The sequence below is a fragment of the Oncorhynchus tshawytscha genome, linkage group LG13 (assembly GCF_018296145.1).
Source record: "Oncorhynchus tshawytscha isolate Ot180627B linkage group LG13, Otsh_v2.0, whole genome shotgun sequence".
NCBI classification, from domain to species: Eukaryota; Metazoa; Chordata; class Actinopteri; order Salmoniformes; family Salmonidae; genus Oncorhynchus; species Oncorhynchus tshawytscha.
The window spans coordinates 17260127-17284050 of record NC_056441.1 but is presented as its reverse complement, the minus strand read 5'-3'; the positions used below and the strand labels follow the sequence as shown (position 1 = coordinate 17284050).

Below are 23924 nucleotides of genomic sequence, written 5' to 3'. Positions count from 1 at the left end.
GGCAACCAGTCCACAGTGAAGACAGGAGCACTTCTGCACAACAGTAGACAGAAAAATACTTCAGAAACAGTGTACTCATCTGGGAAATAAAGCTCCAAGGGTCATGGATTGAAACTGGGGGAGAAATGTCCACTTGAAAATTGGACTGATGGTATACAGTACAACGGTCAAGAAACAATTACAGCTTTCAGTAAAGTACGAGTGTGTGATTACTTAATTCAAATTTATTTGTATTTATATATTTATTTATTTATTTTAAACAAAATCCAAACCTTAAATTGTTAACATGAACACCTCAACAAGAACACCTCAACAAGAACCCAACTTAAACCAGTACAGTGATCTAGAAAAGCTCTAACCATCATATTCCCATCAACATGATTAGATTCCTTTAAGATCAATGGCTAGGTTACATCCCAAATGTTACTTTCGACCAGAGAAGTAGTGCACTATAAGCAATAGGGTGCCATTTTAAACAACGTTGGGTACCGAATAGCATGGGTCATAGCAGGGGAATTGACAAAAAACTAAACCAAGAGATCCATGACAAGGTACAACTATGCATGCCGAGGGTACATTTAGAAGAGGTTATCCAGGGCAGGCAAAACCTTACGTCCACATACACCTGGGCAAACCTGCTGGATGTTACTGATATGAAATCCCACCCATGATCCTATATATCCAAATGTTATCCCATTTAAATGCACCCAGTTAACCCATTGGCCTGAAACGTGATTACGTCAGGGTTTTTCATTCATGAAATCAAAATGACACCATCTCGAAAAAAAATAATCTTAAACACACAAAATCAGTGCAACAATTTCTCTCAATAAAGTGAACTTCAAACTGTAGTGATGGAACACATTGCTTTTAGTTATGTCCTTAATTTGAGTGAATTAAAATTTTAAAAAAGATTTCCCGACCCAGGCTGCATTATAAAAGTAGTTTATCAACACCTTCATGGGAAATTGACGCAGTGATTTTCCTCTTGGAAGAGCTGGAACAGTCCAAGTCAACTCCCCAAATGGCACCCTATATAGTTCACTACTTTTGATCAGGATCCTAGTCAAAAGTAGTGCACTAAATAGGGAACAGGGTGCCATTTGGGACATAACCTAAGAAACATTGACCAGTGCCACAATAAAAGGATCCATAACTTTGGAAACAGCAACACTCGAGATACCAGTGCATCCCAATTCTAAATAAACCCCTCATAACAGAAAAGCAGGCAGGCACTTGGAATACAGTGATGGAAAACAAAATGGTGACTAAAGTAGCTTATTAAGACAGGAACAAAACAAATAGTACCTGAAATATGTGTTAGTGTTGTGCCCAATGCTGCCCTCGTAATAATTCAACGCACTAGTTTCTTAAATTGAAGCAGTATGGGGATGGAACGTGAATTAATAAAGGGAAAGTTAATTGATATCACTATTCTAAAGATGAATTTACTGTATTACAAATCTATGTACAGAGAGGCCCCGCTAAAAGCTTAAACCCAAACAAACCGACATTAAAATAATTTCAACATAAATAGTACAAAATAAAATATAAATATGCACAGGTGAGCGTAAAAGTCTTTTGGTTTGGGACAATCAAAAAACCCAACAAAAACCACAAACTAAAAAATAAAAAATGTGACACCACACATTGCCTTGTGTTATGAAAATGCTGAGGCACCAAAATTACTTCCTCTCTTCCCTGCGTGACAGTGGTTGAGGTGGTTTAAAAGCGGTCCAAACCCCAGGACCGTGGTCCTAGCCAAGCCAATCATGGAGCACAGTCAGTGACCACGCCCATCAGGTGTAAGTGTTGAGCCGCCACGGTCGGTGTGTTAAAATGGGTCTCAAAGCGAGCGAGGGAGGGATGTCAGAGAGAGAAAGCATCCTGGTAATGTAGATTTTTTAAGTTTGTTGCTTCTAGCACTCCAAAGGCCAGGATGTCATCTTGTCGCAGTGCAGACTGGCACACATCACCCCCTGTGGTGGACAGAAAACAGACAAGCATTCAGCCAACCATCAGCTAGGATTATAGGGCTTTTTCAATTCCATTTTGTGATTCCTCACATCCTCTCGCCTTCTCAAGACCCATTGGATGAGACGGTCAGAGGTCCCTCTCCACTGACCATCCAAGCCAATGGGTTGAGAAGTAGGCGATTCTTTCCTTTAGTCGTCAGATTGTGTGGACAGTTCTAGTATCTCAATTGGTCTTTTCTCAATTCCTCGCATTCTCTCTCCTCAAATTGCATTCAGAATGACCTTGGGTCCATCTCCTCCAATACGGTTGAGAAAGAAGCGAGGAATCACAGGAAGACAAATTGAGATACTAGGACTGGCCAGTCTGACAACAAGAGGATAGAAGGTTCTTCAGGATGGACAGATTGTCATCATCTATAACAGACAGACAATGCTTCTTAAAAAGAAAGAACTGCAGACAATTCACTTGGAGCGTTCAAATCAGCACTTAACACAATCACTAAATACTAATATCTTTGTGAGAAGAAATCACTGCAAACTGGAGGTAGAGAACACAGAAGAGTTGTAAGAACAATGAAGAGATGGTCAGAGACCATAGAGGAGAAAGGAAAGACGTATAGAAAGAGCTAAAACAGCGGGAGGTCTGTGTTAGCACCTGGTACAGTGGGGGAGGGTCAGTGTGTGTGTATAAGCACCTGGTACAGTGGGGGAGGGTCAGTGTGTGTGTATGAGCACCTGGTACAGTGGGGGAGGGTCAGTGTGTGTGTATGAGCACCTGGTACAGTGGGGAGGGTCAGTGTGTGTGTATGAGCACCTGGTACAGTGGGGAGGATCAGTGTGTGTATGAGCACCTGGTACAGTGGGGGAGGGTCAGTGTGTGTGTATGAGCACCTGGTACAGTGGGGAGGGTCAGTGTGTGTGTATGAGCACCTGGTACAGTGGGGAGGGTCAGTGTGTGTGTATGAGCACCTGGTACAGTGGGGGAGGGTCAGTGTGTGTGTGTATGAGCACCTGGTACAGCGGGGGAGGGTCAGTGTGTGTGTGTGTGTGTGTGTATGAGCACCTGGTACAGTGGGGAGGGTCAGTGTGTGTGTATGAGCACCTGGTACAGTGGGGAGGGTCAGTGTGTGTGTATGAGCACCTGGTACAGTGGGGGGGTCAGTGTGTGTGTATGAGCACCTGGTACAGTGGGGAGGGTCAGTGTGTGTGTATGAGCACCTGGTACAGTGGGGGAGGGTCAGTGTGTGTGTATGAGCACCTGGTACAGTGGGGGAGGGTCAGTGTGTGTGTATGAGCACCTGGTACAGTGGGGGAGGGTCAGTGTGTGTGTGTATGAGCACCTGGTACAGCGGGGAGGTCAGTGTGTGTGTGTGTGTGTGTGTATGAGCACCTGGTACAGTGGGGAGGGTCAGTGTGTGTGTATGAGCACCTGGTACAGCGGGGGAGGGTCAGTGTGTGTGTATGAGCACCTGGTACAGCAGGGGAGGGTCAGTGTGTGTGTATGAGCACCTGGTACAGCAGGGGAGGGTCAGTGTGTGTGTGTGTGTGTATGAGCACCTGGTACAGTGGGGGAGGGTCAGTGTGTGTGTATGAGCACCTGGTACAGCGGGGGAGGGTCAGTGTGTGTGTGTATGAGCACCTGGTACAGCGGGGAGGGTCAGTGTGTGTGTATGAGCACCTGGTACAGCAGGGGAGGGTCAGTGTGTGTGTGTATGAGCACCTGGTACAGCGGGGAGGGTCAGTGTGTGTATGAGCACCTGGTACAGCAGGGGAGGGTCAGTGTGTGTGTGTGTGTGAGCACCTGGTACAGCGGGGAGGGTCAGTGTGTGTGTGAGCACCTGGTACAGCGGGGAGGGTCAGTGTGTGTGTGTGTGTGTGTGTATGAGCACCTGGTACAACAGGGGGGTCAGGGTCAGTGTGTGTCTGAGCACCTGGTTCAGTGGGAGGGTCAGTGTATGTATGAGCACCTGGTACAGCGGGGGGGGTCAGTGTGTGTATAAGCACCTGGAACAGCGGGGGGTCTGTGTATGAGCACCTGATTCAGTGGGAGGGTCAGTGTGTGCTCACTTGGGCTGACCACATTTAGTCGCGTGGTCTATTGTTTGGGCGATAGGCTGACCGAGAAATCTTTAGTCGAGCAGTCGCAGTAAAAAAATAATAATAATCATGGTGCACTGGACTCGTCTGATTCGCGCCTGTCTCGGTGGACTAATCCATTGCGGACCCCGTGGGGATGGCACAGTCCATCAACAAGACATGTGATACTGGCATTGTATCTGGGTAACCTGCTCCACATCCTCCATATTCCCAGTGGAGGAATAAAAGGATGCTTATGTGTTCTTGTATGTCTGACCTTTGACCCCCTGCTCCTCCCCCAGTACGCCTCACCACATGTTATATTTGGGTAAAAATAAATGGTGCAATACTAACAAATCTAATATTTTATAACAAATGCGCTTTCTCCTGCGTTGGATACGGTCGCGCCGCAGAATCGGCGCCTTTCCCTATGTTGCTATATGCATATTAGCAAAGTTAACCAGCACATTGGGATTGAGAACAATGCGACAGAGGCAGCAGCAGCAGAGAAGCAACAGCCTAATTATCTAAGAAAATGGAGAGGAAACCAACTTCATTAGGTCTATAATTAATAGCCCAACTTAAAATGTGCCTGGCTTTATAAATCATTCATATATATCTACAGAAATAAAACAGATCTTGCTTCTGTTGTCTGTTTGAGTGTTTGTTTAAGAGCTTACTGATTCCATGAGCACCAAGCCTCATGCAACGGCAAAATGCAGGATAAAGCAATTTAACAGATTTGTCTGTTATTAAATCTTTGCTATGCTGTAATAAAGGCTTGAAAAAATAAACAAAATCAGTTAGAATAGACTGATATTCCTTATTTATTGTTTACGCTGTTCAATACCAGGCAGAAAAATATTGTAAAACAGCACCTGTTGGTCACACACAATGTACACGCAGCTCTCGCTCATATACCCTCGTTTATCGTGATCTCCTTATTGTTATTACAATTATTATGATCATAATATTAAGTCATGTTGTTATCATTAGTACGCTTTGTATAACAGCCTTGATTTCAAGGTTTAATAACAATCGGTAATCGGCATTTTTGGACGCCGATTATGGCCGATTACATTGCATTCCTCGAGGAAACTGCGTGGCAGACTGACCACCTGTTACGCGAGTGCAGCAAGGAGCCAAAGTAAGTTGCTAGCATTAAATTTATCTTCACATAATCACTAGTTAACCTAGTAATAGCATCAACTATGTAGTTAACTAGCTTGTCCTGCGTTGCATATAATCAATGCAGTGCCTGTTAATTTATCATCGAATCACAGCCTACTTCGCCAAATGGGTGATGATTTAACAAAAGCGCATTTGCGAAAAGAGCACAATCGTTGCACGAATATACCTAACCATAAACATCTTTTGCCTTAACCTCTTGAACCTCTGGGGGCAGTATTTCATTTTTGGATGAAAAACGTTCCCGTTTTAAACAAGATATTTTGTCACGAAAAAATGCTTGACTATGCATATAATTGACAGCTTTGGAAAGAAAACACTGACGTTTCCAAAACTGCAAAGATATTGTCTGTGAGTGCCACAGAACTAATGCTACAGGCGAAACCAAGATGAAATTTCATACAGGAAGTGAGCCAGATTTTGAATGCGCTGTGTTCCAATGTCTCCTTATATGGCTGTGAATGCGCAAGGAATGAGCCTACACTTTGTCGTTTCCCAAGGTGAATGCGCAAGGAATGAGCCTACACTTTGTCGTTTCCCAAGGTGAATGCGCAAGGAATGAGCCTACACTTTGTCGTTTCCCCAAGGTGTCTGCAGCATTGTGACGTATTTGTAGGCATATCATTGGAAAATTGACCATAAGAGACTACATTTACCAGGTGTCCGCTCGGTGTCCTCCGTCGAAACTATTGCGTAATCTCCAGGTGCGTGCATTTTTCCATTTTGTTCAGAGGAGAAACCAAACTGCCACGAGTGATTTATCATCAAATAGATATGTGAAAAACACCTTGAGGATTGATTCTAAACAACGTTTGCCATGTTTGTCGATATTATGGAGTTAATTTGGAAAAAAGTTTGCCGTTGTAATGACTGAATTTTCGCTTTTTTTTTTTTCTTAGCCAAACGTGATGAACAAAACGGAGCGATTTCTTCTACACAAATAATATTTTTGGAAAAACTGAACATTTGCTATCTAACTGAGAGTCTCCTCATTGAAAACATCCGAAGTTCTTCAAAGGTAAATGATTTTATTTGAATGCTTTTCTTGTTTTTGTGAATGTTGCCTGCTGAATGCTAGGCTTAATGCTATGCTAGCTATCAATACTCTTACACAAATGCTTGTGTAGCTATGGTTGAAAAGCATTTTTAGAAAATCTGAGATGACAGTGTTGTTAACAAAAGGCTAAGCTTGTGAGCCAATATATTTATTTCATTTCATTTGCGATTTTCATGAATAGTTAACGTTGCATTATGGTAATGAGCTTGAGGCTATAATTACGCTCCCGGATACGGGATTGCTCGTCGCAACAGGTTAAAATCAATACACAGAACTATATTTTTTTAACCTGCATATTTAGTTAACATAAATTCATGTTAGCAGGCAATATTAACTAGGGAAGTTGTGTCACTTCTCTTGCGTTCATTGCACGCAGAGTCAGAGTATATTAAACTGTGTGCTGCCTGCCTCATTGCAAACTAATTTGCCAGAATTTTACATAATTATGACATAACGTTGAAGGTTGTGCAATGTACAGCAATATTTAGACTTAAGGTTGCCACCAGTTTGATAAAATACAGAAAGGTTGCGTATTTCACCGAAAGAATAAATGTTTTGTTTCGAAATGATAGTTTCCAGATTTGACCATATTAATGACCTAAGGCTCATTCGTATCTGTGTGTTTATTATATTATAATTTAAGCCTATGATTTGATAGAACAGTCTGAGCGGTGGTAGGCAGCAGCAGGCTAGTAAGCATTCATTCACTCTTTACTGCATTTGCCAGCAGCTCTTAGCAATTCTTGATCATAGAGCTGTTTATGACTTCAAGCCTATCAACTCCTGAGATTAATATTGCCAGCCTAAAGTGCCTATTAGAACATCCAATAGTCAAAGGTATATGAAATACAAAATGGTATAGAAAGAAAAACTCCTATAATAACAGCAACCTAATATTTCTTTACTGGGAATATTGAACCACCAGCTTTCATATGTTCTGAGCAAGGAACTTAAACGTTAGCTTTTTTACATGGCACATATTGCACTTTTACTTTCTTCTCCATCACTGTTTATGCATTTTTTAAACCAAATTGAGCATGTTTCATTATTTATTTGAGACCAAATAGATTTCATGTATTATATTAAGTTAAAATAAGTGTTCATTGTTCATTCAGTATTGTTGTAATTGTCATTATTTCATATATAAAAATGGCTGATTATGATTTTTCGAAACCGATTAATCGGTCAACCTCCATCCTATACCCTCATTTTTCTTTATCTCCAGTAGTTTCCACAACTAAGTCAAATGTCTTCCACAGATCTGACTTCCCCTTTCCCCCAAGCAACCAGTAAACATTCGCCCATATCCAGTTTATTTTTCACGTCCTCTGCATCCATTTTGCTGTCACGTGTTACTGTGTCGAGAGTTTGTTATAGCCAATTTATTGATGTGATAATGATAGGCTATAGGTCAGACCCAATGTTTTTTTAAATTTTAAAACCTTTAACAAGGCAAGTCAGTTAAGAACAAATTCTTATTTTACAATTACGGCCTACCCCGGCCAAACCCTCCCCCAACACGGACGACGCTGGGCCAATTTTACACCGCCCTATGGGACTCCCAATCATGGCCGGTTTTGATAAACCCAGATTTCAAACCAGGGTCTGTAGTGACGACTCTAGCAATGAGATGCAGTGCCTTTTCAGTCAGAAACAAGAAACTAAATGGCTGAAATGATGTAGCTGCTTCAGCACGGAGAGCGCAATAAACACTTGCTGTGGTGCCTTTTCACTGCAGTAGGGAGGAGAGCGAGACAACGTGCGCCAGTCACACAGACCCTCTTTTTAAACAGCGTGACCATCGGGCTCTGAGTAATTTGTGCGTCAATTATTTAATCAAACAGTGTGCTTAAAGCTTCAGTCAATCTAGCTGCATATGTAGTTGGTTTTATTCAAACACATAGGGTGTTTGTCTATATGGAAAAATACGTTTTAAAAAAGACCAATCGATTGATCAAAAGAACAGGACGACTCGGTCGACCAAGATTTTCTTTTGTCGTGGACAGCCCTAGCGGGAGTGTCAGGGTGTGTGTGTTCACCTGGTACACTGGGAGGTGTCAGGGTGTGTGTGTTCACCTGGTACACTAGGAGGTGTCAGGGTGTGTGTGTTCACCTGGTACACTGGGAGGTGTCAGGGTGTGTGTGTTCACCTGGTACACTGGGAGGTGTCAGGGTGTGTGTGTTCACCTGGTACACTGGGAGGTGTCAGGGTGTGTGTGTATGCGCTCACCTGGTACAGGAGGGTCAGTGGGCTACAGCAGAGTCAGCAGAGTCTGGACTCCACAGTCCACAAAGTTCTGGAAACGGTGCACCACATCACATCAAATAATGAGCCGGCTGAAACAACCACAGTGAACCTTAACACAGGAGCTATTACAGCAAAAACACCTTTGAAGAAAATCCGTCATCCTTAGCCTACACATGAATTACTGATACAGACTGGAGGATGGTACTGTTTGTGAGCTCAAAAGGACTCACACCAACACGACAATATAAGCTTTACCAAACACTGCCACCCAGTGGCCATTACTTAACCAGCCAACAATACAGACGGTACAAACATTCCAATCAGTTCAAATACAATTACATATCTGGTCATGCATTCTTAACAGTAACCAAAAGGTATAGTCATTCAGAAGACGTGAGCGTCACCTGGTTGACAAGCCGTGTCCTCTGCTCCCCGGTCCAGTGTGGTGAAGCGTACTGGGGGAGGAGCAGGGAGTCAAAGGTCAGACATACAAGAACGCATAAGCATCCTTTTATTCCTCCACTGGGAATATGGAGGATGTGGAGCAGGTGGTACTGTCTATCATGCTATGTTACAGTATGTCAGATGTGTGTAGGTGGTCTAGGCATCTAGCATTTCACGCATGTATATTAGTTTAGTATATTATATTGTTGATACTCAATGTGTCATGTTGTATTGCGTGTTTTCTCCAGAGGACAATAAAGTTGTTTTATTAATAGGTTCTTTGCCTGTACAAGTGTGTGTTTACCTGGTACGCGTAGGCGGTTTGTGAGTAGCTCATGGGCATCTGTGGCATCATGACTCCTTGAAGGCCGTTATACGAGTAAGGCTGAGAAAAGAGGGAAAAACTAATATCTATATTGCCTCAGTGTAAGATATAAGATGGTCAACTGTCAATCTGGTGTAATTTTAGGAGCACTTGTGTAGTTTTCTTGGGCCATGTTTAGCAGAGCACAGCTTAGTGGAATGTTATGTAGAAAAAAAACATGCCTCTGACATCTAGAATAAGGAATCCCATCAGCTCTATTCAGGACATTTCTATTTGCAACGTCCAGTGTTTGCCTACTGAACATGGTGGGCAGATGCACTTTTGGGACCACTATTAGTCCAAAAGTGTGAACTGATCCAAGCCCATCTTCAAATCAAACTTTTTTTGTTACATGCGCTAAATACAACAAGTGTAGACCTTAGTGAAATGCGAACTTACAAGCCCTTAATCAACAGTGCAGTTCAAGAACAGTTAAGAAAATATTTACCAAATAGACTAAAGTCAAAAAGAAATACGAAGTAACACAATAAGAACAATGAGGTCATATACAGGTCTACCGGTACTAAGTCAGTGTGCAGGTTAGTTGAGGTAATTTGGACATGTAGGTGAGGGTGAAGTGACTATGCATAGATAATATACAACGAGCAGCAGCACTGTACAAAAGGGAGGGTGGGGGAATCAAAGTAAATAGTCCAGGGGAGATTTGATTAATTGTTCAACAGTCTTATAACTTGGGGCTAGAAGCTGTTGAGGAGCCTTTGGTCCTAGACTTGGCGCTCCGGTACAGCTTGCCGTGCTGTAGCAGAGAAAACAGTCTATAACTTGGGTGACTGGAGTCTGACAATTTTATGGGCTTTCCTCTGATACCGCCTATATACAGTTGAAGTCGGAAGTTCACATACACTTAGGTTGGAGACATTAAACTTGTTTTTCAACCACTCCACAAATTTCTTGTTAACAAACTATAGTTTTGGCAAGTCGGTTAGGACATCTACTTTGTGCATGAAGTAATTTTCCCAAAAATTGTTAAGACAGATCATTTCACTGTATCACAATTCCAGTGGGTACCGGTGCTGAGTCAGTGTGCAGTGTACAGGTTAGTTGAGGTAATTTGGACATGTAGGTGAGGGTGAAGTGACATACATACACTAAGTTGACTGTGCCTTTTAAACAGCTTGGAAAAATCCAGAAAATTATGTCAAGGCTTTAGAACCTTCTGATAGGCTAATTGACACCATTTTAGTCAATTGGAGGTAAACCTGTGAATGTATTTCAAGGCCTACGTTCAAACTCAGTGCCTCTTTGCTTGACATCATGGGAAAATCAAAAGAAATCAGCCAAGACCTCAAAAAAAAAAATGTAGACCTCCACAAGTCTGGTTCATCCTTGAGAGGAATTTCCAAACACCTGAAGGTACCATGTTCATCTGTACAAACAATAGTATGCAAGTATAAACACCATGAGACCACGCAGACTACATACTGCTCAGGAAGGAGACGCGTTCTGTCTCCTAGAGAGGAACGTACTTTGGTGCGAAAAGTGCAAATCAATCCCAGAACAACAGCAAAGGACCTTGTGGAGATGCTGGAGGAAACAGGTACAAAAGTATCTATATCCACAGTAAAACGAGTCCTATATCGACATAACCTGAAAGGCCGCTCAGCAAGGAAGAAGCCACTGCTCCAAAACCGCCATAAAAAAGCCAGACTACGGTTTGCAACTGCACATGGGGACAGTACTTTTTGAAGAAATGTCCTCTGGTCTGATTAAACAAAATAAAACTGTTTGGCCATAATAACCATTGTTCTGTTTGGAAAAAAAGGGGGATGCTTGCAAGCCGAAGAACACCATCCCAACCGTGAGGCAAGGGCGTGGCAGCATCATGAGAGACTGGTGCACTTCACAAAATAGATGGCTTCATGAGGATGGAAAATTGTGGAAATATTTTTATTTTATTTTATCTTTATTTAACTAGGCAAGACAGTTAAGAACAAATTCTTATTTTCAATGATGGCCTAGGAACAGTGGTTTAACTGCCTGTTCAGGGGCAGAACGACAGATTTGTACCTTGTCAGCTCGGGGATTCGAACTTGCAACCTTTCGGTGACTAGCCCAACACTCTAACCACTAGGATACCCTGCCACCCCATATTGAAGCAACACCTCAAGACATCAGTCAGGAAGTTAAAGCTTGGTCGCAAATGGGTCTTCCAAATGGACAGGCAAGGCTTTAGAAGCTTGCCTGTCCATGCATACTTCCAAAGTTGTGGTAAAATGGCTTAAGGACAACAAAGTCAAGGTATTGGAGTGGCCATCACAAAGCCCTGACCTCAATCCTATAGATCATTTGTGGGCAGAACTGAAAAAGTGTGCGAGCAAGGAGGCCTACAAACCTGACTCAGTTACACCAGCTCTGTCAGGAGGAATGGGCCATAATTCCCCCAACTTATTGTGGGAAGCTTGTGGAAGGCTCCTCAAAACGTTTGACCCAAGTTAAACAATTTAAAAGGCAATGCTACTAAATACTAATTGAGTGTATGTAAACTTCTGACCCACTGGGAATGTGATGAAAGAAATAAAATCAGAAATAAATCACTACTATTATTCTGACATTTCACATTCTTAAAATAAAAGTGGTGATCCTAACTGACCTAAGACAGGGAATGTTTACTAGGATTAAATGTCAGCAATTATGAAAAACTGAGTTGAAATGTATTTGGCTAAGGTGCATGTAAACTTCTGACTTCAACTGTAGGTCCTGGATAGCAGGAAGCTTGGCCCCAGTGATGAACTGGGCCATACACACTACCCTCTGTAGCGCCTTACGGTCAGATCCCGAGCAGTTGCCATACCAGGCGGTGATGCAACCGGTCAGGATGCTCTCGATGGTGCTGCTGTTGAACCTTTTGAGGGTCTGGGGACCCATGCCAAATCTTTTCAGTCTCCTGAAGGGGAAAAAGTTTTGTCCTGCCCTCTTCACAACTGTCTTCGCATGTTTGGACAATGATAGTTTGTTGTGTATGTGGACACCAAGAAAGTTGAAACTCTTGACCTGCTCCACTACAGCCTCGATGTTAATGGGGGCCTGTACGGCCCACCTTTTGAGGGAGAGGTTGGTGTCCTGGCACCACACTGCCAGTTCTCTGACCTCCTCCCTATAGGCCGTCTCGTCATCATCGGTGTCATCAGCAAACTTAAAGGTGTTGGAGTCGTGTTTGGCCACGCAGTCGTGGGTGAAGAGAGAGTACAGGAGGGGACTAAGTACACACCACTGAGAGGACCCAGTGTTGAGGATCAGTGTGGCAGACGTGTTGTTGCCTACCCTTACCACCTGGGGGCGGCCTGTCAGGAAGTCCAGGATCCAGTTGCTGAGGGAGGTGTTTAGTCCCAGAGTTCTTAGCTTAGGGATGAGCTTTGTTGGTGTTGAATGCTGAGCTGTAGTCAATGAATAGCATTCTCACATAGGTGTTCCTTTTGTCCAGATGGGAAAGGGCAATGTGGCGTGAGATTGCGTCATCTGTGGATCTGTTGGGGTGGTATGCAAATTGGAGTGGGTCTAGGGTATCCGGGAGGATGCTGTTGATGTGAGCCATGACCAGCCTTTCATAGCACTTCATGGCTACCGACGTGAGAGCTACGGTAATCATTTAGGCAGGTTACCTTCGCTTCCTTGGGCACAGGGACTATGGTGGTCTGCTTGAAACATGTAGGTATTACAGACTCGGTCAAGGAGAGGTTGAAAATGTCAGTGAAGACACTTGACAGTTCGGCCGCACATGCCTTGAGTACACATCCTGGTAATACATCTGGCCCAGCAGCTTTCTTAATGTTGACCTGTTTAAAAGGTTCACACGTCTGCTACCGAGAGCGTTATCACACAGTCATCCAGAACAGCTGGTGCTCTCGTGCATGCTTCAGTGTTGCTTGCCTCGAAGCGAGCATAGAAGGTATTTAGCTGGTCTGGTAGGCTCGCGTCACTGGGCAGCTCGTGTGTGGATTTCCCTTGGTAGTCTGTAATAGTTTTCAAGTCCTGCCACATCTGACAAGTGTCAGAGCCTGTGTAGTAGGATTCAATCTTAATCCTGTATTGACGCTTTGCTTGTTTGATGGTTTGTCTGAGGGCATAGTGGGATTTCTTAAAAGCGTCCGGATTAGTGTCCCGCTCCTTGAAAGCGGCAGCTTTAACCTTTAGCTCAATGCGGATGTTGCCTGTAATCCATGGCTTCTGGTTGGGATATGTACGTACGGTCACTGTGGCATTCATTTGGGGATAGGTCGAAAAGCACTAAACATGTATGGCAATTTAGCTAGTTAGCTAATTTGTCCTATTTAGCTAGCTTGCTGTTGCTAGCTAATTTGTCCTGGGATATAAACATTGAGTTGTTATTTTACCTGAAATGCACAAGGTCTTCTACTCCGACAATTAATCCACACATAACACAGCCAACCAAATAGTTTCTAGTCATCTCTTCTCCTTCCAGGCTTTTTCATGTTTGAACTTATATGGTGATTGGCATCTACACTTTTATCACAACAACCGGCAAAACATTTAGTCTTTCAATCACCCACGTGGGTATAACCAATGAGGGGATGACACGTGGGTACCTGCTTCTATAAACCAATGAGGAGATTGGAGAGGCAGGACTTTCAGTGCGATCTGCTTCAGAAATAGGAATGACTTCTATATTAGCCCTTGGCATCGCAGACGCTTGTTGGCGCGTGAGAGCAGGGTTGGTGCAATAATTGAATAACATGGATTTCTACATTTATTTTGCAACGCTTGCGCACGCGACGTGTCTGGTCAGCATGTGAGGTGGTGTACTCCTCAATGCCATTGGATGAATCCTGGAACATATTCCAGTCGTAGCTTGCAAAACAGTCCTGTAGTGTAGCATCCGCGTCATCTGACCACTTCCGTATTGAAGGGGGTCACTGGTACTTCCTGCTTTAGTTTTTGCTTGTAAGCAGGAATCAGGAGGATCGAATTATGGTCAGATTTGCCAAATGGAGGGCGGGAGAGAGCTTTGTATGCATCTCTGTGTGGAGTAAAGGTGGTTTCTGATTTTTTTTCCCCCTCTGGTTGCACATGTGACATGCTGGTAAACATTTGGTGAAACTGATTTAAGTTTGTCTGCATTAAAGTCCCCAGCCACTAGGAGCACCATTTCTGGGTGAGCATGTTCTTCTTTGCTTATGGCCTTATAGAGTTGGTTGAGAGCGGTGTTAGTGCCAGCTTCATTCTGTGGTGGTAAGTAGACGGCTACAAATAATATAGATGAGAACTCTTGGTAAATAGTGTGGTCTACAGCTTATTATAAGGTACTTTACCTCAGGCGAGCAATACCTTGAGACTTCCTTAATATTAGACATCTCGGACTAGCTGTTATTGACAAAGACACACACCCCCACCCCTCGTCTTACCAGACGTAGCTTCTCTGTTCTGTCGGTGCATAGAAAAGCCCGCCAGCTATATATTATCCGTATCATCGTTCAGCAACATCTCAGTGAAACATGATATTACTGTTTTTAATGTCCCGTTGGTAGGATAATCTTAAATCGTAGGTCATCAATTTTATTTTCCAATGATTGCCATCCGTTGTTCTTGCTAACTTGCAGTGGGAGTTTACTCGCTCACCTACTGATTCTCAGAAAGCAGCCCTATCTGCGGCCCCTTTTCCTGCGTCTTTTATTCAAGCAAATGACAGGGATCTGGGCCTGTTCCAGTGAAAGCAGTATATACTTTTCGTCGGACTCGTTAAAGGAAAAAGTTTCTTCCAGTCCAAGGTGAGTAATCACTGTTCTGATGTCCAGAAGTTATTTTCGGTCATAAGAGACAGTAGCAACAACATTATGTACAAAATAAGTTACACAAAACACAAAAAAAACAATTTGTTAGAAGAATGTAAAACATTAGCCATGTTCTTTGGCACCATCTTGCAACAGTGTGTGTTCTTAAAGGCACCCTGGGACCTGGTCAAAAGTAGTGTACTATATAGGGAAAAGGGTGTCATTTGGGACCCAGGCCAGTGGCTTTGGGGTGATGACAGGGCCTTACCTGGATGTAGGGATTGCCCCCGTTGAGTACAGGTGAGGGCTGAGCCACGCCCACAGGAGAGCAGCAGGTGCAGTAGATGTACTGGGAGGGGCTCATCCAGGGGACCTGACCAACCAGGTGAGACGGCATGGAACCTGGGCGGGGCAAACAAACAGAATGCCAGATCACACAATGCCTAGATGTGGTCAGCTAACCACATCATTTGATGTAGCAATTTTGATGTCTGACTGCAGTCGATGACCTGGCACGCCACAATTGGTTGATGCTATGCAACATCTGCAATGTAGTTGACCTGGAACACGTTTAGCCACAACCCAGACTTCAGCAGTGGCAATAGAGTACAAAAGACAAGGTCAAATAGCTACTACAAACACACAGATTAACAAAATGAACACAAGTGAAGCAACTCACGTGAGCTCCTTTCCTTCATGATTGCTGGACCCAGCTTCAGTTTCCGCCCTTTAAAACTTATCTGTTGCTGCAGAGTAAACAAGGTGAAGAGGAAACACATTCGCTTGTGATTAGAATGAAGGCAAAATTTTAAAGACTTGACTCCATTTAAGATGCATTATGTTAAATAAATGGTTCTTACGTCAACGATGGTTTGGATGTCGACATCTTCATTGAAGTAAACAAATCCATATCTACACAAAGAATGACATTGTTCCATATAAGGCCAGGTTAATTTGAATGGATCCAATTGCCTTGACTAAAGCCTACTAATTTGGGACTCACCCTTTACAGATGCCGCCGCGGTAAGTGATGATTTTCACTTCCTTCACTGCACCAAATCTCGCAAAGAAGTCCCGGATTTCATTCTCATCCACCTAAAAAAATGGGCAATATGAGCACGTTAGATGTTGACTTTATTGTATCCATTAGGGAATTATTTTTGGTTTAGGATCAGTTTAATTCCAGTGAGCAGGCAAAATGAACAGACTATCTCAGTGAAACATTCTCATCCCCTCCAAAGCACACTTAATCATAGACAACGCAACTTCCCATGTGGAGGCTCTGCATAATAAGTAATCAAATCAAAGTTTATTTTTCACTTGCACAGGATACAGCAGGTGTCAACGGTACAGTGAAATGCTTACTTGCAAGCTCAGTGTAGGGGTCAATATCAAAATAGAAAAAATGTAAACAAAAAAATAATCATTATAAAGTCAATACAAGTATACTTTTTTTTTTAAATGGAAATGCCAGCAGAAAGACAAGAATATACACTATAGCAGTTAGTTATTCACCTTCATGTCGATTCCTCCAACAAAAAGTGTGTTTGGTGTCATTCTACCTTCAGGTAAAATATAACCATTTGACAGCTTCAAATTTAGGGATGTCTGAAATCCATCTCTCTGTTTCTGAATATCCTGGAATAAAGAGAAAATAAATATTTAATTGGTCACTAGGTCATTTGCCTGGCACTTTTCTATAAGCAACCACAACAGCCTGCTGAAGAAGTTGGCAGAAAGATATTAGCCAACTACTGTAGGCATCCATTGTGGCCAGTACCTGAGTAGGCGTCAATCATCAAGACAGATAAAATTAATCTACTGACCTAGCTAGCTAGCTAGCTCAGACACAGATGAAAGGCGCTAGCTAGCTAATATCCTGGGTAAACTCAATCACTAATATAATTTCAAAAAGGCAAGCGGGAAATCGTTGACAATCATGAGCACAATCCACTTATATTTCAGCAATCAGGATATTGTCATTGTCCGACAGTTCTCGGCTAGGTAGCTAGTTCCCAACCACTTAATAGAAAAACGGATTAGTCCCAAGACATTTTTATTAGTCTGTGCTAACTACAACTTCGACATATCAACTAGCTACCTTATATGAACGAGTATATTTTAGTGCCAGGGCCCTGGCTAGCTAGACTAGGAGGCACCCACCATCACCAGAGCTGGTAGCTAGCCATGTCAACTACCTACTTAGCTATAAACATGCTTAACCTTGTAATAAACTGGCATATCAACTGGTTTAATCAAGCATGCTAGTTAGTCTTTTAGATAATGACCTAGAAATGTTTCACTTGTAGCTTACAAGTTCGCTAAAGTCAGGGAACTTTAGCTCGCTTTTGCGAGAAATTGGACAGCGAAAAAATATCACAGTTCGCGAACTTGATCCGCGTATCAGAAAACTGTTCACTAGACGTAGTAGAGGCCGGGCAATTAGTTCACTAACATATTGAATATATATGTATTGTGGTTGGATCATTGCCAAAACACAGATTTCGCTAGATACTCACCATTTCTAAAACCGTTAAAACAGAATAAATTAAACACACTGCCGCGCAAACTTTCCCCGCTTCAAGTGCACGAAAAAAAGTTGAAACTAAAGACTGTCAAAAAGTTACGCCCAACGCACTTGCTGAACCTAATTGGGATGTTTCAAAACGTAGACAAGGGGTGTTTTTCCGAATGTTTTTATGATCTATAATGGTTTATATGGGTCATTTAGTTACAACTTTGCTAAAAACAGTAGGCTATATTTTAAAGATTTACAATATTTAATGGTATACACTTTTATTGATAAATAACGACGTCTGATATCGAGAACCTAGTTTACAACCCCCTCCCAGATGTGAATCAATGGTGTGATACAAAAATGAGAAGTGTTTCTGTTATGAGATGCGATATGAGGTAAGTTTCACAAAGATCAATAATGTAGCTGTTTATTAAAATTTTAAAAAAATCACAATATGACAGAAATGGCAATCAATTCCATATTTGATTAAATATAAATCAGTCAGATGAGGATAAATCGAGCTGCCACATATTGGTATTGCTCATGCATAGCAGGTAGAGTGGCATGCAGAGAAGGGTCCGACTGCAGCCAGTAAACAACAATGGACCTGATCGAACAACTCAGCGCTTCTGCTCTTTTCTGTCCATAAGAAACAAATGGATTGGTGGAAGAGGCAGGCCAGGAGCAAGGTGGTCAAGTAAGGCATCCCCGGAGGCTAAATGCCCTAAGGTTTGTATTTTATTTATTTTTTTACCTTTATTTTACTAGGCAAGTCAGTTAAGAACAAATTCTTATTTACAATGACGGCCTAGGAACAGTGGGTTAACTGCCTGTTAACGACAGATTTGTACCTTGTCAGCTCGGGGGTTTGAACTTGCAACCTTCCGGTTACTAGTCCAACGCTCTAACCACTAGGCTACCCAGGCTACCCTGCCGTATCAGAACAGGCATAGATTAGTTTCACCTTTTTTCTTTCCCCGACATGAGTTTGTGGTGTTTAAAAAATAAAAAAAGTTTTTAAAAACTTCATAAAAATTATAGCGCACAAATGTGCAGGAGGAGAGGGGTGGGGGCACTGAGGAGTGCATTCACATATATCTACACACTTTCATACACACACAAGTTTTTGTATTTTTTTTTGTATTTTTATTATTTATTTATTTATTGTATTATTTATTTATTTTAAATATTGCTTCTCCCCTTTCCTCTCTTCTAGGTCTGTCCCTGGCCTGTCCCACAGCTTCCTTCAGTGATGGGTTGTGAGTGGCTCTGTTGATGATTGACTGTCTATTGTTGATTGATGTCAGTCCAGACGTAGTGATTGCTGATGTATCTTGGTAGTCTGTAAGCCATTTTTATTGCCATGTTTTGGATGATCTGTAGCCGATTCATCTGCTGTGGTGAGGCTGTTATCCAGGCTGGTAGGGCGTATTCAAAGAGGGATCGGATGTAGCTGATGTAGACTTTCAGCACTGTCTGAGGTGAGGCTCCATATTTTCTTTCGCACAGCGTTTTTAGGTGGTTTAGTCTTTTTCGTCCCTGTCTCTCTATGTTCGCTATATGGGTTGTCCAGCGCATGTTCTTCTGGAAGGTGACTCCAAGGAATTTTGCTTCTTTTTCTACTTTTATTGTTTCACCGTAGAGTTTGAGATCTATGGGTTTCCTGTTTTTTTTTTGCTGGTGCTTCTTGTGAAGAGGACACATTGGGTCTTTTGTGGGTTCAATTTTACTCGCCACATGTTAGACCATGTCTCGATCATTTCAATAGACTTCTGGAGTTTTTTTGCAGCAAGTTGAGGACATTTGGAGCTGGACCAGTAGCAGAGGTTATCGGCAAATTGCGAGACTTGACCTATGGTGGGTGGAGGGTAATAAATATCTGATATGTAGAGTAGAAAAAGTAGTGGGCTTAGAACTGCCCCCTGTGGGACACCTGCTTCAGGGGTAAAAGGTGAGGATATTGCTGTGGAAGCCTTCACTTTAATTGTACGATTGTGGAGAAAGCTAGTGATGATGTTTCTGATGGAGGTGGTAGTTTGAGATTGGAGTCTGCAAGCCGGTAACACAACCCATTGTGCCACATCTTGTCAAATGATTTTTCTATATCAAAGAAAACCACCAGGGTAAGTGATTTTTTCTTGAAGTTCCCGAAGGATGTCCTCTGGCAGTCTTAGAACGTTATCGGTGTTTGATTTTGTTTTCCTGAAGCCAGCTTGGTGGATTCCAAGGAGGCCCATTTCCTCAGTGTGGCTGCTCAGTCTTTGTGAGTACTCTCTCAAACAGCTTCCCGACATGACTGAGGAGGCTGATTGGTCTATAACTTGTGACGTTGTATGGGTCTTTGCCAGGTTTGTGGATCATTGTGACAACTGCAGATTTCCAAGGTAGGGGAAAGTAGCCTTCCGTGAGACATTCTGTGAAGAGGTTAGAAAGAAGGTGCAGGTATTCATCAGGTGATTGTTTGATGAGTGTGCTGTCAATGTTGTCTTCCCCAGGTGCTTTGTCTTTTTCAAGTGAGTTTTGATTTCTTCAATAGTTTTTTACATTTTTTTATTTATTTTACCTTTATTTTACTAGGCAAGTCAGTTAAGAACAAATTCTTATTTTCAATGATGGCCTAGGAACAGTGGGTTAACTGCCTGTTCAGGGGCAGAATGACAGATTTGTACCTTGTCAGCTCAGCGGATTTGAACTTGCAACCTTTCGGTTACTAGTCCAACGCTCTAACCACTAGGCTACCCTGCCGCAGAGCAGGTGAGGGGATGGTCTACTGGTGTCGGATTTGAAGTGTAAACTGTTTTCTGTATTTCTCTGTCGACAATGTTTTTCCAGTCTTTGTCAAAGAGAGGATCGTCGGGACAAGAATGAACATTTTGTAGGTGGTTTCTGAATAATGTTGCTTTTGTTTCGTTGTCTTCGATGAGTTGGTTTTGAGACTTTAGCACAGGCATGATATTATTGGTTTTGTCTCCGTTAATTGTTTAGATTTAGAGAAGCTAAGGAGTTTAGCAGCCAAGTCCGGGGAGCAGAGGACAAGATCAAGGATGTCTGCCATGGAGGTTGAAGAATGGATGTGTGTGGGCTCGTTGGTGTTGAGGATAGCCAGGTTTGTGCTGTCGAGGATATCCCTTAGTACTCATCCCGCGTGATTTGTAGTATCACAGTTGAAGTCAATGTGTTTGGCATTAAAATCTCCCATTATGATGGTATGGCTGTTGTTGTCTAGAAGGGCAGCGATCAATTTTTTGGAGGGTGTTGTTGCGGGTGGACAGTATATAGTGGCTACCAGAAGAGTTGTTTGTGCATTTAGGAGTATTTTTGCTGCAGTGTACTCATTGTTGTTGAGTTCTTCTTTGGTGAGGTTGAAAATGGCGGTTAGCTATCTCTCTGCCTTCTCGCTGCCATACTCCTGGTCACTACCAGATGGTGCTATTTTACCTACCAGGCTTTGCCAATTACCCTCAGCTTCAGGTTGTTGACCCTAAAAACAGGGTCAGATATTTATCATCCCTCCAATGCAGGATTCAGGTCAGGATTGTCGGTAGAGTAATCTGATCCTAGAGCTGTTGTTAGGTTAAACTTATATTTAAAGTATAATATATGCATGACCCCAGTGGGAATGTTATGGAATTATAACACCATTATTACAACAAATAAATTATTATAATGATTGTAATTTTTGTAATTATTTTCAGTGTGGTGAGGGTGGGGGGGATTACAGATACAATATACAAATTAACATAATTTCATATTCAGTTGATTCAGTTTCCATTTATTCTTTTCCATTTGTTATTTTCCACATATATGTACCTGTAAACATTTTTTGAAGGTACTGTACATAAATACACTGATCAAAAATAAAAACGCAACATGCAAAGTGTTGGTCCCATGTTTCATGAGATGAAATAAAAGATCCTAGAAATGTTCCATATGCACAAAAAAATGTATTTCTCTCAAATTGTGTGCACAGAATTAGTTTACATCCCTGTTAGTGAACATTTCTCATTTGCCAAGATAAACCATCCACCTGACAGGTGTGGTATATCAAGAAGCTGATTAAACAGCATTATCATTACACCTTGTGCTTGGGACAATAAAAGGTCACTCTAAAATGTGCAGTTTTGTCACACAACACAATATCACAGATGTCTCAAGTTTTGAGGGAGTGTGCAATTGAATTGCCAGAGGATTTAATGTTCTGAAACAAAGCTGAAAATGTGCCAGTTCTTCCATGGCCTGCATACTCACCAGACATGTCACCCAATGAGCATGTGTGGGATGCTCTGGATCGACGTGTATGACAGCGTGTTCCAGTTCCTGCCAATATCCAGCAACTTTGCACAGCTATTGAATAACGAGTGGTACAACCTTCCACAGGACACAATCAACAGCCTGATGAACTCTATCAAATCAAATGTTATTTGTCACATGCCCGAATGCAACAGGTGTAGGTAGACCTTACAGTGAAATGCTTACTTACAAGCCCTTAACCAACAATGCAGTTTTAAAATACCTTAAAAAAGTTACAAATAAAAGTAACAAATAATTAATGAGCAGCAGTAAAATCACAATAGCGAGGATATATACAGGGGGTACCGGTACAGAGTCAATGTGTGGGGGCACCGGTTAGTCGAGGTAATTGGGGTAATATGTACATGTAGGTAGACTTATTAAAGTGATTTTGCATAGATAATAACAGAGAGTAGCAGCACCATAGAAAAGGGGGGGGGCAATGCAAATAGTCTGGGTAGCCATTTGATTAGATGTTCTTATCGCTTGGGGGTAGAAGCTGTTTAGAAGCCTCTTGGACATAGATTTGGCGCTCCTGTACCGATTGCCGTGCAGTAGCAGAGAAAACAGTCTGTGCACACCAGATACTGACTGGTTTTCTGATCCACACCCCTACATTTTTTAAGGTATCTTTAACCAACAGATGCATATCTGTATTCCCAGTCATGTGAAATCCATAGATTAGGGCCTAATGAATTTATTTAAATTCACTGATTTCCTTATATGAACTGTAACTCAGTAAAATCTTTGAAATTGTTGCATGTTGCATTTATATTTTTGTTCAGTGTACAAAGTACTGATCATTTTGATTATTACAGAGCTAAAAAGTTATAATAGATTTAGTACGTAAGGGAAAATAACCAACAGGAAGTGAGCCTCCACCCACAATCTCCCATCCCATTCCCCCAACCATCCAACATGTCTCCATCCAAAGAAAGCTAAAAAGTATAAATTATGAAAATACAATTGTTTACAGACAGATTATTTCACTTATCATTCACTTTCACTTATCATTCACTGTATCACACTTTTGTACCTGTTTCCTCCAGCATCTTCACAAGGTCCTTTGCTGTTGTTCTGGATTGATTTGCATTTTTCGCACCAAAGTACGTTCATCTCTAGGAGACAGAACGCGTCTCCTTCCTGAGCGGTATGACGGCTGTGTGGTCGTACTATTGTTTGTACAGATGAACGTGGTAACTTCAGGCATGTGGAAATTGCTCCCAAGAATTAACCAGACTTGTGGAGGTCTACAATCTGAGGTCTTGGCTGATTTCTTTTGGTTTTCCCATGATGTCAAGCAAAGAGGCACAGAGTTTTAAGAATGGCCTTGAAATACATCCACAGGTACACCTCCGATTGACTCAAATGATGCCAATTAGCCTATCAGAAGCTTCTAAAGCCATGACATCATTTTCTGGAATTTTCCAAACTGGTTATATGCACAGTCAACTTGGAGTATGTAAACTTCTGACCCACTGGAATTGTGATACAGTGAATTATAAGTGAAATAATCTGTCAGTAAACAATTGTTGGAAAAATGACTTGTGTCATGCACAAAGTAAATGTCCTAACCGACTTGCCAAAACTATAGTTTGTTAACAAGACATTTGTGGAGTGGTTGAAAAACAAGTTTTAATGACTCCAACCTAAGTGTATGTAAACTTCCGACTTCAACTGTATGTGTATTTGTTGGCTTTAGCTGAGATTATTCTTTACAAAGTATACTTGTCCAGGCCTCAAATGTTCCTTGACTTGCACCATTCATTCTCTCTGTCAATAGTCTAATGTTATAACTTCTATTTGTAACTGTATCCACTGGTTAAATGGGAGAGAGTGAGGTGATGCCATCAAAGAGCCAATATATATATATTTTTTGGCAGTGCTGCCTGCCAGCAGTAATTGTCTCTGATTGATTGAGAGATTCAAGTAGCTATCACCGTTAAGTAATTAAGTAGATGCAATGCATTGAATATTTACATTCATGCACTTCGAAATAAATGTTTTAACTTTGTT

The 23924-nt window shown here is 42.0% G+C and overlaps 1 protein-coding gene across 1 annotated transcript; it reads right to left on the bottom strand.

Annotated features, from left to right (window-relative positions):
- Positions 1-206: 206 nt before the first annotated feature.
- Positions 207-17770, bottom strand: dazl (deleted in azoospermia-like). The gene is made up of 10 exons (XM_024443406.2): positions 17620-17770; positions 16616-16738; positions 16104-16195; positions 15961-16012; positions 15780-15846; positions 15369-15502; positions 9294-9374; positions 8950-9000; positions 8528-8594; positions 207-1979 (listed from the first exon to the last, which is right to left on the bottom strand). Exons 1-9 carry the CDS (start codon positions 17620-17622, stop codon positions 8550-8552), a joined length of 648 nt encoding a protein of 215 aa, XP_024299174.1. The 5' UTR covers positions 17623-17770; the 3' UTR covers positions 207-1979; positions 8528-8549.
- Positions 17771-23924: the final 6154 nt, after the last annotated feature.